At 47.5% G+C, this 13,773-nt stretch overlaps 1 protein-coding gene across 1 annotated transcript in view; it reads left to right on the forward strand.

Annotated features, from left to right (window-relative positions):
* ITGB5 (integrin subunit beta 5) overlaps positions 1–9,653 on the forward strand; it is a 106,635-nt gene extending 96,982 nt beyond the window's left edge. The window contains exons 12-15 of the mRNA XM_039495147.1: positions 287–390; positions 5,237–5,353; positions 8,003–8,169; positions 9,049–9,653. Of these exons, the coding sequence (XP_039351081.1) occupies positions 287–390; positions 5,237–5,353; positions 8,003–8,169; positions 9,049–9,144 (484 nt within the window). The 3' untranslated portion in view covers positions 9,145–9,653. The remainder of the gene's footprint in view (positions 1–286; positions 391–5,236; positions 5,354–8,002; positions 8,170–9,048) is intronic.
* Positions 9,654–13,773: the final 4,120 nt, after the last annotated feature.

Here is a 13,773-nt window from a genome sequence, read left to right on the forward strand (position 1 = left end):
GCCGGTGGGGCATGCAGAACTGCTGCTCTTGGGCTGTGTGGAAGAGCTCTCCCCCCGCAGCCCAGGAGCAAGGGGAGTTTGCTGTCTCCCCCAACCAGAGGAGTTCTGAGCCCCCCACAATCCACCCCCGCACCCAAAGCAGTAACATTTAAATTCCTGCGCATGCCCCTGACTCTGTGGATTAACAGGTCAAGATTCCCTTTGGCAAACAGTTTGTGTGGCAGGTCTGAATGTTCCTGTGGTTTCAAAGATGTTTAGTCTTTCTCTTTGTGTCTGCCTCCTGAAGGGACTGCATTGAGTGCATGTTACATAACTCAGGAGGACTGGCTGATAACCAAACCTGCCCAAAACACTGCAAGGATGAGATCATTACACGTGTGGATGTCCTCAGTAAGTAATGTACAGCACAATCATGGGAACTTCAGGCATGAGGCTGTTGCAACTGGGTAGATTTAGCTGATCTTTGCAAAGAATTGTATTTACCCTGATTGGCATTGAAGCTTTTCCATAAAGTAGGTCACAAATAAAAATCTGGATTTAGAAAGGCTAATCCATTTTCCTACCTCCAGGTTATAATCTCTTCACTGTTACAACATACACCCCCGATCCAACTATTTACCATATGCTGGGTTTATTCTCTTATCCATATCAGCTACACATAACACTTGTAATCTTGACACAGTAAATGTTACTAGATTCAGATTAGATCTGGAATTCAGAATCTAAGCACTACATTTCAATTCCCTTGTACATTATGAGCATGCAACTGATTTGTTTTTAAAAGTAAAATCAACCAGTTTTCTACCTAATCTCTTAATAGTGAAGAACCATTTTTGTTAATCAAATAGGTTTCTCTGTTTAGTGTTAATATGTATCTATTCCAGATATTTACATAAGTCATACTGGTTGCACTTTTGCTGTCAGCTTTCTTTTTGAGGATTGCTGCTATGTTGGCTCTATCTTCTGAATCAATGTTTTATTAAGTAAAATTTCATACTCAATTAATTGCCTCGTGGGAATCTACACTCTTTCTTCCCTCTAGAAGGTCTTAGAGATACACCTAGATTTTTCTCCGCTTTGTTACAGAGGCAGGAATAAATGGGAGAGTTTATGAAGACAGGGACGATGCAAAACTCACATGCCTGGTTACATTGTGATCCATAGAGTTAATAGGAAGCTGTCTTGGTTAAGTGATACACTCATAACAGTCTGCACTGCCAAAACTTGCCAAGATCCCAGTCAAATAAATCCTTCAGCAGGAGAAATGAATCATGATTCAGAAGCTTTGGCCATGTAGTGAAGCAAAAATTACTTTAAAAGATGTTTTTATATACATAATACCAAGGCTGTCTAGGCCCATTATAGAGAGGTAAGAAGACAAGATCCTTGAGCTGAAGAACTGTTAACAGCCAGCAATATTTAGGGCAGTTACTCTGTCCGGGGCTACCCTAGTGCACAAATGACCTAGGAATAAAGAATATGAAGACCATCTGAGTTGTGTTATGTGCTTTTTGGCTATAGTTAATACAGGAAGTAAGGGGAACAGCATGCAACCCAATGGAAAGTGATTGAGCAGGAAGAGTTAGCAAGTATCTTGTTAGAGCAGAGGAATGCAACCTATGGCACGCGAGCTGATTTTCAGTGGCACTCACACTGATCCTAACCACTGGTCCGGGGGGGGGGGGGGGTCCTCATTTTAATTTAATTTTAAATGAAGCTTCTTAAACATTTTAAAAACTTTATTTACTTTACATACAACAATAGTTTAGTTATATATTATAGACCTATAGAAAGAGACCTTCTAAAAACGTTAAAATGTAGGACCGGCACGCGAAACCTTAAATTAGAGTGAATAAATGAAGAGTTGGCACACCATTGCTGAAAGGTTGTCAACCCCTGTGTTAGAGCAACATGTTTTGTGTTGTTGTTTTTTCTGGCACACTCCCTCCTTGTGTCTGTAACATGAACACTTCATTGAGGTGGGATGTTTTCTAGGCCTCTTGGAAGAAGTGAGCTTTAAGGGAGGGGCTTGGCACAGAAAGATGAGGACATTGGGCTGGAACGGACGGCCTTTTCTGAATGAGCAGATAAATTAAGTCATCTCTAACCTTTCACATTTGTAACTTTTTTTAACTGTTTTTTGCTGAGTCTGTGAGGGAGGAACGGAGGGAAATTTGTGGTGAAAATGTGATAGGTAACCTTGTCCTTTTCCAGCTTCCTCCCAGTCTGCCATCCAGGGTCTGTTCCCTTCTCACATGCTTTGAGCTAGTTTTAAACAACGTTAGCAGTGGGGTTCCTACCTCTTCCCATATTATTTCCAGCCTTGTTACAAGCACCAAGAGATTTGAACAGTGGGTCTGTGACACCACATTTAATAACAGCTCACTGCAAAAGCTGCAAGGTTATCAGGCCACTTTAAATCCCTCCAGCCTCTTCACAAAAAGCGACTTTCACGTAACTAGTCTGGTGTGTGTTTGCCACTCTCATGCCTAAGTCTTGCAACACATATGGCCACATTTTTGTGCTGACTTGCACCCTGTGAGATGGCGCTGGGTAGAAGCACAGAATCATGCCTGTGGTTTGCAAGCTCCCCTGCTGTTTTGGAAGATGGGGCAGGGCAACTAACAGCCAAGGTTTAGTTTTAAACCTTCTTGTTTTGGCCAGGAACTGTGCTTTTATTCGTTATTACTTTTTTTTAATTTCAATTACTAGAGGATCTGAAGCCTGTTAAGACTGAGAGCAAAACCTGGCTGACGGTATATTCACACTATATAGTGCACATTACAGATGCTTCTTAAGGGCTGGAAAGTTGAGATTTACTTACACTAGTGTTAACTTGGATGCAGCTGTATCACTGCACGGTTAGCAGCAGGTACTGTAATGGAGGGATAATCATTTCTCTAGTGAGGCCAGGTCACAATCAGAAAGGAAAAGGGAGACAGAGGAAATGCAGAAGGACGAAAAATAATAGGGTGAAGTAGCAGGCTCATAAATGTGATCATTTTCCCACTGATACTGAATCTGAGAGTAAGGCACTCAGCAGCTACTACTATCAATGGTAACTGTAGCCTGGATTTTCAAGGTGCCTAAGCAAGTTAGCTGTCCTGCTCTCATTTGAAATTAATGGGATATGAGTGTCTAACTCCCTTAGGCTCATTTGCAAATCCCAGCCTACAAGCTTAGTCGGTACACAAAGGCTGTATTCTGCCCTTGATGATGGTGCAAACCTTGCACTGACCTCAGTGGGGATTGAAGGGGGAACCGTGAATACTCTGAAATTTGTACCCCAGCTCACCGACCTTAATTATACATGGAATTCAGCCCTCTGCTTTAAACGCTACAAAGCTCAACTTGGAACGGAGACTGGCCAGGGCAGCACATTTGAAATCAAGCTGATTATTTTGCACCCATGTTATAACTTCCCTGCAATGACAAGATTTCCAAAGAAACCACGGACGGACCTTTTAGTTATAACGGCAGCAGTAGCACAAACAGCCTGCTCTTTCTTCTGTGGTACATTAAAAAACCAAAACAAATTCCTACTTCAAACAAGTCTTCTAATTTCCTGCCACTCCTCCACTTTCACCTTTTCTCCCTCAACTTATTCCTCTCTCGCCCCCCAGCCACCCCCCCACTTCTATCTCAGTCTTGAAAAAATAAACCTCCTGATTATTTCCGGAGAGAAAACAATTCAGCACATTTGGAATGCAAGTCGAGCGATGGATTTGTGGTTTTGCTAACATCCTCATTTATGTCAACAGTTCGCTGCTGGACCGATATCCATCACTTTATCCACAGCTTTCCAAATTTAAGAGAAAGGAAAAGAAAAATGGCTGCCTTTTTAACCTGCTTAGGATGGTACTGTCGAAAGAAAACATCATGTCAGCTTTTATATTTGCCCTGAGTATCTTACTGTTACATGCACCACTGAGTGCAAGTTTAACCTCTTCAAAATGTTTGTGTGCGTGATCGTTAATTATGACTTGTGTTACGCTAGTGCCTAGAAATCCCAGCCAAAGCACTGTAGAAACACACGGGGTATGTCTACCTTGCAGTCAGAGGTGTGATTGCACCCTGTCTTTAATCTAGCTAACATGGCTAAAAAGAGTGAATGGTGGCCCGGACATCACCGTGGCTGTACAAGCCTGCCTGGAACCCTGGGGATGTACTCGTCTTCCTAGCCATGGGAGGTCTGTGCCACTGCATCTTCACTGCTGCGTTTTAGCCACACTAGCTAGATTAAAGCTAGCATGGGCATGCCTACTCGAGCTGCAATCACACCTCTGATTTGCAGGGTGAACATACCCATAGTGAGATCTTCAGGGCAAGGACCATCTCTTACAGCCTAAATAGGGCAAAAGCTGGGAGGGGAAGTGCCTTGCCCAAAGTCATGTAGTAGGCAGGGGATTAGAACCCCATTCTCCTGATGCTCAAGATGGTGCCCTGCCCACCAGACCACACTGGCTCCCTGATGTGGCAGTGTGGGTATCTGTAGAGTGCCCGTCACTGAAGGATGTCTGCACTGAGTATTTTCATATCTCCAGATCTTCATGTTTGCTAGTGCTCTGTTGTTCTATTTAAACCTCAACCTTCCCCACAAATCATAATCAGATTGCGCTCATTTCCAGGCCCTCTTTGTTTTGTATTTTTCCCCGACTCCTCCAGTATGTGAAGGGAAGTGCAGCTGAACTTGCAAAGGGATTTTTCCAAGGTTCTGATTTGCTTGATCTTCTTTCAGAGACCCATATTAATTTCTCTGTTTGTATGAAGTAGGCTAAACCCACCCAGACACTTCTTTCATAGCCATTTACTTGCATTCATAGAAGAGCGTCCAGATGATAGATACAAAGCTAAGGTACCGTGGTTGGGTTGTGGGTTTTTTTTCTTCCCTCTAGTGTTAATGGTTTCTTCTATTTCAGCTATTTGAATTGTTCCGTAATGTGCACCATATGTACCAACAGGAAGCTCCTTGTATTTAAAGGAATTCAAAGTCCCCAGAGTTATAGAATTCCAGAAAACACATCCAGCTCTGAGGCCAGATCTTTGAATGGTAGAGGCTTTTCTTCCTGCAGAAAGAAAACAGCTGAACAGCAAATGTCTGAACATTATATCACCATGTGGAGATGCCATACCACCAAATGCTACAGAATGTCTTCAGTGTTTAACGTGTGTTTGAGATGCACTGGGCTCTTACACTGCTAACAGAACCTCAGGAATGTTCTTCATTTCATTCCAGAAACAGATGACCAGCACTCAGTCCTGTGTGTCTACCCCGTGAATGACTGTGTGATGAAGTTCACCTACTCGGAACTTCCCAGTGGAAAGTCCAATCTCACTGTCCTCAAAAAGCCAGGTTGTTTCTGCATTTGTTTTTTGTTTTGTTATAAGATCCAGCTCCTAAGAGGTGCTAGGCTGCTGCTGAAAGTGTCTGCTTGTCAGAAAGGCTAACTGCTCCCCAGTAATAGCGGCATTAGCAGTTTCTGGGTAAGGAGAAAGCTTGGAGTCCTCCTCCGAAACAGACTTTTAAGGAAACTAAGATCGATGTTTGGGGAAACTGAGTCCAGGCTGACCTTACAGTTCATGGAACTCTAAGCTGGGTTAGATGGGGAGCGGAAAATCAGCATGTCCTACACCCATATATCTCTACTGTCCCACATAAGGCCATTTTCCAGGTCCTGCTGTTAAATTCTCCCACAGTAGGGAGGCTGTTACAACATAAATCTGTCACAAGGCCACCAAGATGGGGTAGAGAGAGGCTCTATGGTGGTATTGTGTGTGCGTGCTGCTTTGTTTCTGCCTGTCCCTAGACATAGTGTTAGCCTCCTTGTGACATGATGGGGTGTGTTTTGAACTGGGGTAGCAGGGGTACTTGGAAGATACGGCACCAAAAGGAAGAGTGAGGTGGGTTCTGGGAGAGACACCACTGAGGAGAGGAAGGAGTCTGAGAGAGCACACATGACAGAGATTTCCCTCCCAAATGTGCAACAGAGCACGAGACAGTGGAGGGAAAGGGGAGACACAGCAGTGGGGGACAGTTGAGGAGCAGTGAAGGGTCACAATCATTTTGGGCGAGTGACTCCATTGTGGTATCAGAGTGGAGGTGAGGTGAGTTACTTCAGTCTCTAGTTCCACATGAGGGGGAGGAGAAGAGGCAGGAAATTGGTGCAACCTGTCAGCCGAGCTGGCACAAAGCCCCTAACTGTGTGCGTCCCCAAACAGCTGCTTGAACTGGTTGGGCTGAAAGCCAGTCCTGAAGAGAGCAAAGGAATCTCGATGATTTAAAATGCATTGACTAGAGCAGGGGTAGGCAAACTTTTTGGCCTGAGGGCCCCATCAGTGTTCTGAAACTGTATGGAGGGGCAGGTAGGGAAGGCTGTGCCTCCCCAAACAGCCTGGCCCCTGCCCCCTATCTGCCTCCTCCCACTTCCCACCCCCTGACTGACCCCCTCAAAAACCCCCACCCATCCAACCCCCCCCGCTCCTTGTCCCCTAACCACCCCCTCCCAGGACCCCACCCTCTATCCAACTCCTCCCCATCTCCCTGTCCCCTGACTGCCCTGCCCCCTGTCCACTCCCCCACCCCCTGACAGGTCCCCCAGGACTCCCACACCTATCCAACCCCCCCGTCCCCTGACCACCCTCCTCCCCCAGAACCTCCGTCTGTCCCCTGACTGCCCCCTGTCACCTCCTGCCCCTTATCCAACCCCCCCACTGCCCGCCCCCTTACCATGCCATTCAGAGCACCAGGACTGGCAGCCACACTGCCCAGCTGGAGCTAGCCACACCGCCGCGCAGTCTAGATGGTTCTTGCAGCTGCGCTGCCCGGCAGGAGCTCGCAGCCCCACCGCCCAGAGCGCTGGCGGCACGGCAAGCTGAGGCTGCAGGGGAGGAGGGGCCGGGAGCTCACTTCTGGCCTAGAGACCCAACACCCCTGATCCAAATGCTGAGTTTCATGGCCTGTGCTCCTCTCTGATATTGGCATGAAGATGACTGCAAAACTTTATCACAAACCTGGCTGAAGAAATCAGAAATATCTATTGTCAAATCTAAAAGCATCCAGTGTGTTGAGTTTTCAGATACAGCCCCTATACAGTCACCTGCCAGCTGAATTAATTGTGAGATTCTCAGTGTTCCTGCTCATAAACTCCTGTTCATAAACCACAGCAACTATAGAATTTTTTTTTTCTATTTCCAAACACTGATCCTGGCCCAAGTAGCATATAATGTCTGTGTCCACTAGCATGTGATCCTGCTGGTCTCGCTAGACCATGGCTGAAGGCAGCTGTGTTTCTGGCATGTGAAGCGTTTATTACTTTAATAAGCTGCAAGCCATTTTCCCAAACAAGCACCCTGGTGGTGTTGTGAAATGAACCAATCAGCATGGCACAATAGCTGCTAGCAAGTCTGCACATGTCTCCTGAGGCATAAGCCATTCTGGACCTGGCCTCAAGAGACTGCAAAATTTGCACTTGCAGCATCTTATGCCTGATTGAAATAGCAGAGCCATTAACCATTATTTAATAGACCCGCTTAATGAGTCCAATGATCTCCTATTTTCATGCTCAGGATGTGCAGGAGCTGAAATAGCCACTTGCCCCCTGCACTTTCAGTTGTACTAAGCCCTTAACCCTCTGTGCTTGCACTGGGTCCTCCTGCATTACAGAAACGTGGCTGGTGTTGCTGGCAGCAGTGCAGTAGATCATAGACAAATGTTGGGTGAAATTCTCACCCCATTGAAGTCAATGGGAGTTTTGTGATTTACGTCAATGGGGCACAATTTCCCCTATTTGTGTTAGAGAAAATCGCTTTAAAACTTCAGATAGAAAGGACAACGCCAAGGTAAATCTCTTGTGACAGTGTAAATCAGGAGCGACTCCATCCGAGTCCGTGGAGTTCTCGCTCTCTCTGCTCCCTGCATCTGAATGGTCTAATGTTACCCAGTGCACATCCCATGTTAGGGCATGTCCCTCACTGAAGCTGATTTTCTTTTTTTCCTCACTAGAGTGTGGCTCTGCACCCAACGCCCTGACCATCTTGCTGGCCGTGGTGGGCAGCATCTTACTGATAGGAATTGTACTTCTGGTTGTCTGGAAGCTGCTTGTCACCATTCACGACAGACGGGAGTTTGCCAGATTCCAAAGCGAGCGCTCCCGGGCGAGATATGAAATGGTGAGGGGCGCTGCATGGGGTAGGGATGGGGTAGGGTTGGAGAAGGTTCATGGATTGGGGATGAGGGGCCATGGACGCTCAGGATGAGGGTGTCAGACTTAAAGGAAGACTTATCTGACTTGATATGAAGATGCTATTGGCAAAATTGTGCCCTGCTTCACGCAGGTGTGCTGCAGGGTGGGGCAATCTGGCCCCATTGAGCTGTGTGTGCTCTTACTCTGGTTAATTGCAGCTCCTTATAAGGGAATAATGCTGCACCCTGCATAAGGGAATATCCAAATACTCGGCAATGTTTTGTTCAGTCTTCAATTTTAATATTGATATTACTGTAGTAGATGCCCCAGCTGAGATCAGGGCTCTGTTGTGCTAGATTTTGTACACTCACACATTAGGAGACAGAATTTACAGTCTAGATTGTAACTACCCATTGCAGACTAAAGTACTAACTTTGAGCAAGCCCTTTGTAATTGCATTGAGGATTATCCTGTTACTTAAAAAGTACATTGTCTTTTTGATGAAACTATAAGATGGTTTTTGTGGTGATTCTGCCCCATCCTGGTTAGCTTTGTCAATTGGAGATGTCAATAAGGAAACGGCTTCTGCAGGTTTTCCTGTGTTCGCTGCTTTGCCTTACCTTTGTTATCTGCTCTAGGTTCTAGGAAATTCTCCTAGAATAAGGAGACAGGATACTGAATTAGATGGAACACTGGTGCAGTCTGCTACCAGGTTTCCTGTGACAACACCACTGTAACCCAGTTTCTGTTTGTATTTGAATAACACATTCCAGAGGAAGCCAAATGGAGATTTATCTCTGAGCAAATGTGGTTTCCTATCAGTGTTACTGTCATTCATATTCTTTTCTGTTGGATTTTTTTTTAGGCATCCAATCCTCTTTACCGAAAGCCTATTTCTACGCATAGCTTAGATTTCACATTCAACAAGCTCAGTAAGTCCTATAATGGCACAATTGATTGACTGCATATGAGAAATCTGACGCAACCAGAACTGGAGTGCTGTGGACAATTGCTTGACTTCATTGCTGCTTCCTGAATTGAAGCTGGAATCCTTTTCAGTGGCGAATACCTTTAAAGCAAGACTGATCATTGACAGAAGGCTGTTATTTGCACAGTAAAGACAAGTGGCTCAGCAGGGCATGTGCTGTATGATTCCTGGACACAAAGACATGCTCTTGGGCTCATTGCTGGTGCTCATTGACTCTGAGAGGTGCGGAACTCTTCATACCCCAGCTTTTTGGATACCTTAAACCCTCCAGCTCAGCGAAACAAGTGCCATATTGCAGCTTCAGACGTATACCGGTAGAAGAGGTGACTAGGCCAAATTCAGGGAGACCGTGCCATTGCAAGTCTTTAGGGGAAAATTAGCTTAAACGGGGTGTTGGAAGCAGTTGTTTAAAAAACTAGGACCCAGGTGTTCTGCAGTCTTTAGAATCTTTTTTTATATTAAAAAAATAAAACTGTTGTGCATATATGATGTTATCAGTATTGTCCAGTGTTTCCCTGGCATTCCCTACAGCAAATGCGTTTTTGGGAGGCTGTTGCTTTTAACTCTTGTAAGCATAAATGGATCAGTTTTAGACTCTTATAAGCAGAGCTATACGTTTAAGTGAATGCAAAAAAGCAATTGCAGCCATGGCGACTGCTGAAGACGTCTCACGTCGGCTTAGTGCAGGGGTTCTCAACTGGGTGTGTGGGACACAATCAGTTGTTGCAACCAGCCTGGTATTCCCATATTGCTAAATGGAAGGGGCATCCTGGGGGAATCCTATGGAAAGGTTCTTTGCCCTGTGTTATGCAAGAGGCTAGAACAGCCTGGTACTTACAAGCGCAGTCTTCTTCCACGAGCAGTGGGGTAATGGCTTGTGCTTTTGGTACCAAATGGCTGATGGTTTTTAGAGACTGAAGCTTCCTGTCCGTGTCCCTACCGCAGGGTTTAAGCTATTCCGTCTGCTTGCTGCAACGTTGGCCCAATCTGAATGTTGCAGCAGGCCTTTGGCGCCGGAAAATACATACAAGACAGTACAGCTGCCACTGTTCCGTTCTGTGTTGCTGACTTTGTCACTCTGCCCTGAGCTAGTCAACGGCAGGAAATGTGCCAGGAAAAAGCACAAACAAATGATTGTCATTGGTTTGACTTGCTTTTCCCTCTGGAAATGGGTCATGGTCCCAGGCATCCCCTTTTGATTTTTTTTTCCCTGCCTACGTAAACAGCAGCACTTATTTTTCTCACCATAAACAACTCGCCTTCAGGATGTTTACAGCCCCCTGCCCCGTGCTCTAAGGGAAATGCTGAAGGACCCCAAGAGACACTACTAAAAATAGCTGAGCAGGGATTGCTGCAGCTCTGCAAATTGCAGCCTGTCAGCATCAGTGGAAACTGTGGTTGCAGAGATCTTCCTGAATGACTCATTTTTGAGAACCGAGCAGCAGGGAGTCAGGAGAGGAGGTGGGTCCATGCTTGTGGCCGGGGTGGGGGGCGAAGAAGGGGACCAGTTCTCTGTGATCATTTGGGGGGAGATGGCTGTACAAATGGTGGTAATATTACAGAGTTGCTCATATGAAAACTGCTGTATCATGAACGTATGGGTAGCCGCCATGTCACACCAATATGTACCTGGGCTGCTAGCCCAAGCTGCCCCCCATGCCACCATGGCTATTTTTAGGCACTAGCATGTGTATGTTGGCCCATGCTGGGAATTCCACCTCCCAGCAGCTGTGTAGCCACACCCGAAGCGCCAGGGGACGTCTGAAAGGTCAACACTGCACCAGGGGCGAGGCAGCCAGAGAGCAACAGCTGGCAGCTCTCAGGCAGGAGACAGCAGATGGTGTCCAGGAACCCCAAGCCTGGTGCAGTGAGGAGCCGCTGTTCAGGCTCCAGGAGGCGTAAAACACTCAGGGATGCAGAGGCTCGGCTTCCTCTCATCGCACTCATGGCAGTTCTAGTGGCAACAGAAACGATGCCGTCTTCCTGCACAGGAGGGGGCAGGGTTTGGCACGGCTCCTTGGGCAGCAGTTCAGAGGGGACCAGTGGCTGTGTGGCTCCTACGGGGCAGTGGCATTGGGGCCATGGTGCACGAGCTCAGTCATCCTGTAAAGATCAGCTGACGTTCCAGAGAGCAACTCTGCCCTGATGTGCCGAGACTAGACTCCTTTTACTGCCTCCCTGCTGCTGCTGGCTGCACCGGCGCATGCCTTGCAGCCAGACAAAAGCTGTGCTCTGCCAAGGTGCCAGCTCTGCAGTGCTCAGTGGAGCTATCAGGAGGAGTTTTCTGGCTAGAAGTGCTAGTGGAAAGCTGACAGACCCCAGTCGTCAGCAGGCGGGATCAAACCGGGCACCTCTGGAGCGTAGTGCATGAGCCAAAAGCCAACTGCCTCTTAGAGAAGGCTGTAGAGCAGATTCATTTTCTCTCTCTCTCTAAGTGGTCTCGGTGCCACTAGATGGGCCAGAACACCACACCCAGAAGGTGTGGGGGTTACACTAGCTTTGAGCCAAAGCCCAGAGCAACTGGAACCCGGGCTATAACATGCGACAAGCTACACAAGTCACCATTCACAAATGTCTGTTTCCAGTTCCCTGTTGACCGGGTTGTGGGAGTTGTTTGGTGTCATCAGCAGATACTTGCTGGTCACGCTCCAGTGCATACACAAGCAGATTTGGAGTTTTGCCTTTTGGCCAAAAGTGGTGCCTATGGCACGCAACCGAGAGGTGAGGGGAGTTGTTTTAATATCGGCCCTGCAGGTAGAGCATGCAGGGCAAATAATCTAGCCTCTGGCCTGGCCCACAAGGCAAGTGGCATCATGGACGCATCGGCCAGCTAGGGCTACCCTTTGCTGGGCTGTAAGAGAGTGGTGGAGAGCAGTATGTTTTCAGCATGTGTTGACCCCTGGGTGTGGGGTCAGAAGCTCTTCCCCATCCTGCTCCGGCGCTCCCTTGCACCATTCATGGGCCGTGCAGCACAACCAAGATGGAATCTGTCCCTAACTTCCCTGCTCAGGATTCATTGCCCATGGCAGAGGTCCCCTGTGAGTGTAAAGCCAGCACAGCCCTGGGTGCAGGGGGGCACATCGGCAGCGGGGCCGGAGGAGGTGGCACAAGCAGAATGCTTTGTTCAGCTGTCCCCAGGGAGTGGCCTGCCCCTGGGAATTATTGCCCACTGAAGTCGGCTAACTGCTGGGCAGAAAAATCACAGCACCATACTAATGCAATGAACAAAGTGTCGTCGTAGCGGTAGCTAAACCCCTCGAGTCATTTCCTGCCTAATAGTTATCCCTGTGACATCACTGGTTACAGGATCGTTTGCGCCCCCTCCTCCTCCTTTCCCCCCCACCCCCCGGAGCATCACTTATTATAAACTTTCAAAAATGAATACAGCATAATGTGGCATTGTTCATTAGACTTAATACACGTTTGGCTTGAAAAATTATTAATTTCATTATTTAGTCTACATATTTAATGAAAATAAAGAGCCGTGGGTCTCCTGCACATGGCTACAGACCCTCCTGCCCTGCCCCCCACAATAGAGCTGGAAAGGGCTGTTTTGGGGATCAGAGAACAGAGCTGGGGATTGGGATCTGGCTTCTATTCTCCACCTTGGCACCAACTCACTGGATGACTTCAGGCAAGTTACTTCCCTGTTCTGGGTTTCAGCTCCAAGGTGTGAACTGGTTCCTTGCTCCTGGGCTGGAAAGTGCAATGCAGGCGGGGGCGGGGTCTGAAGGCCTGTCTTCCCCACAGGTGTGAGGCAAGGACAGAGTTCCAGCCTCCGTCATGACCATCCTGGTTGCTTTACTCTGCCCCCACACCAATTGCTGCTTAAGCCCCTTACTCAGAGCGCTCTGGCCTGTCATTCTGGGCCTGATTTTCAGAGCTGCTGACTGAGCACCGGCGGTCCCCCCGCTGTCTGTGGGAACTCCAGGGGTCTCAGTGCTTCTGAAACTCAGAGCAATTTATTTTGAAGGCTGGGCCAGGACTGAGCCTGCAAAGGCAGGTCCATATACACCCCTCAATCCACAGATCTCCCCTCACTAACAATACAAGCAACCAGGAGAATGATGACGGGCAGTTGGCCCAATGATGGGAGGGGGGAGGATATGGCCCTAATGTGGTCACTAAACGTCTACCTCGTTAAGTTACTGGTGCATCAGTGGAAGAACAAAAAGCTCCTGGGTGCTGCAGCCTGCCCAGCATTCAGCTGCACTTAACCTGAGTTGCTCACACACTTGGGTGACCAGTTGTGTGGTGCACAAGCACTGCATGTTACATGAACATCTGGCTCTGATGGTGTCATAATTAGATTTAACCGTTACTGCTGCATTTCCTAGAGCTGTTGTTCCAGGCTGGCTGCAGACGCAGGCAGACAGACCTGTGTCGGCTAGACGCCCATCACCTTTTGGAAGATTTTCCTTGTAGCCATAAGGGTGCGAGGCAGCCGTGTTTCTTCACTGAAAACGTGCAGTGTGCTGCCTCTGACTCCGAGATTAATACCTTGTGTGAGAAGGTGCAGAGCTCAGGGCTTGAAGGTTCCTGGTCTAATGGGCTGACTCAGCACAGAACTCGGCACCTCGATTGCCTGTATTCAAAGCAGGA

Source organism: Mauremys reevesii, linkage group 11 (genome assembly GCF_016161935.1).
Source record: "Mauremys reevesii isolate NIE-2019 linkage group 11, ASM1616193v1, whole genome shotgun sequence".
NCBI lineage: Eukaryota > Metazoa > Chordata > Testudines > Geoemydidae > Mauremys > Mauremys reevesii.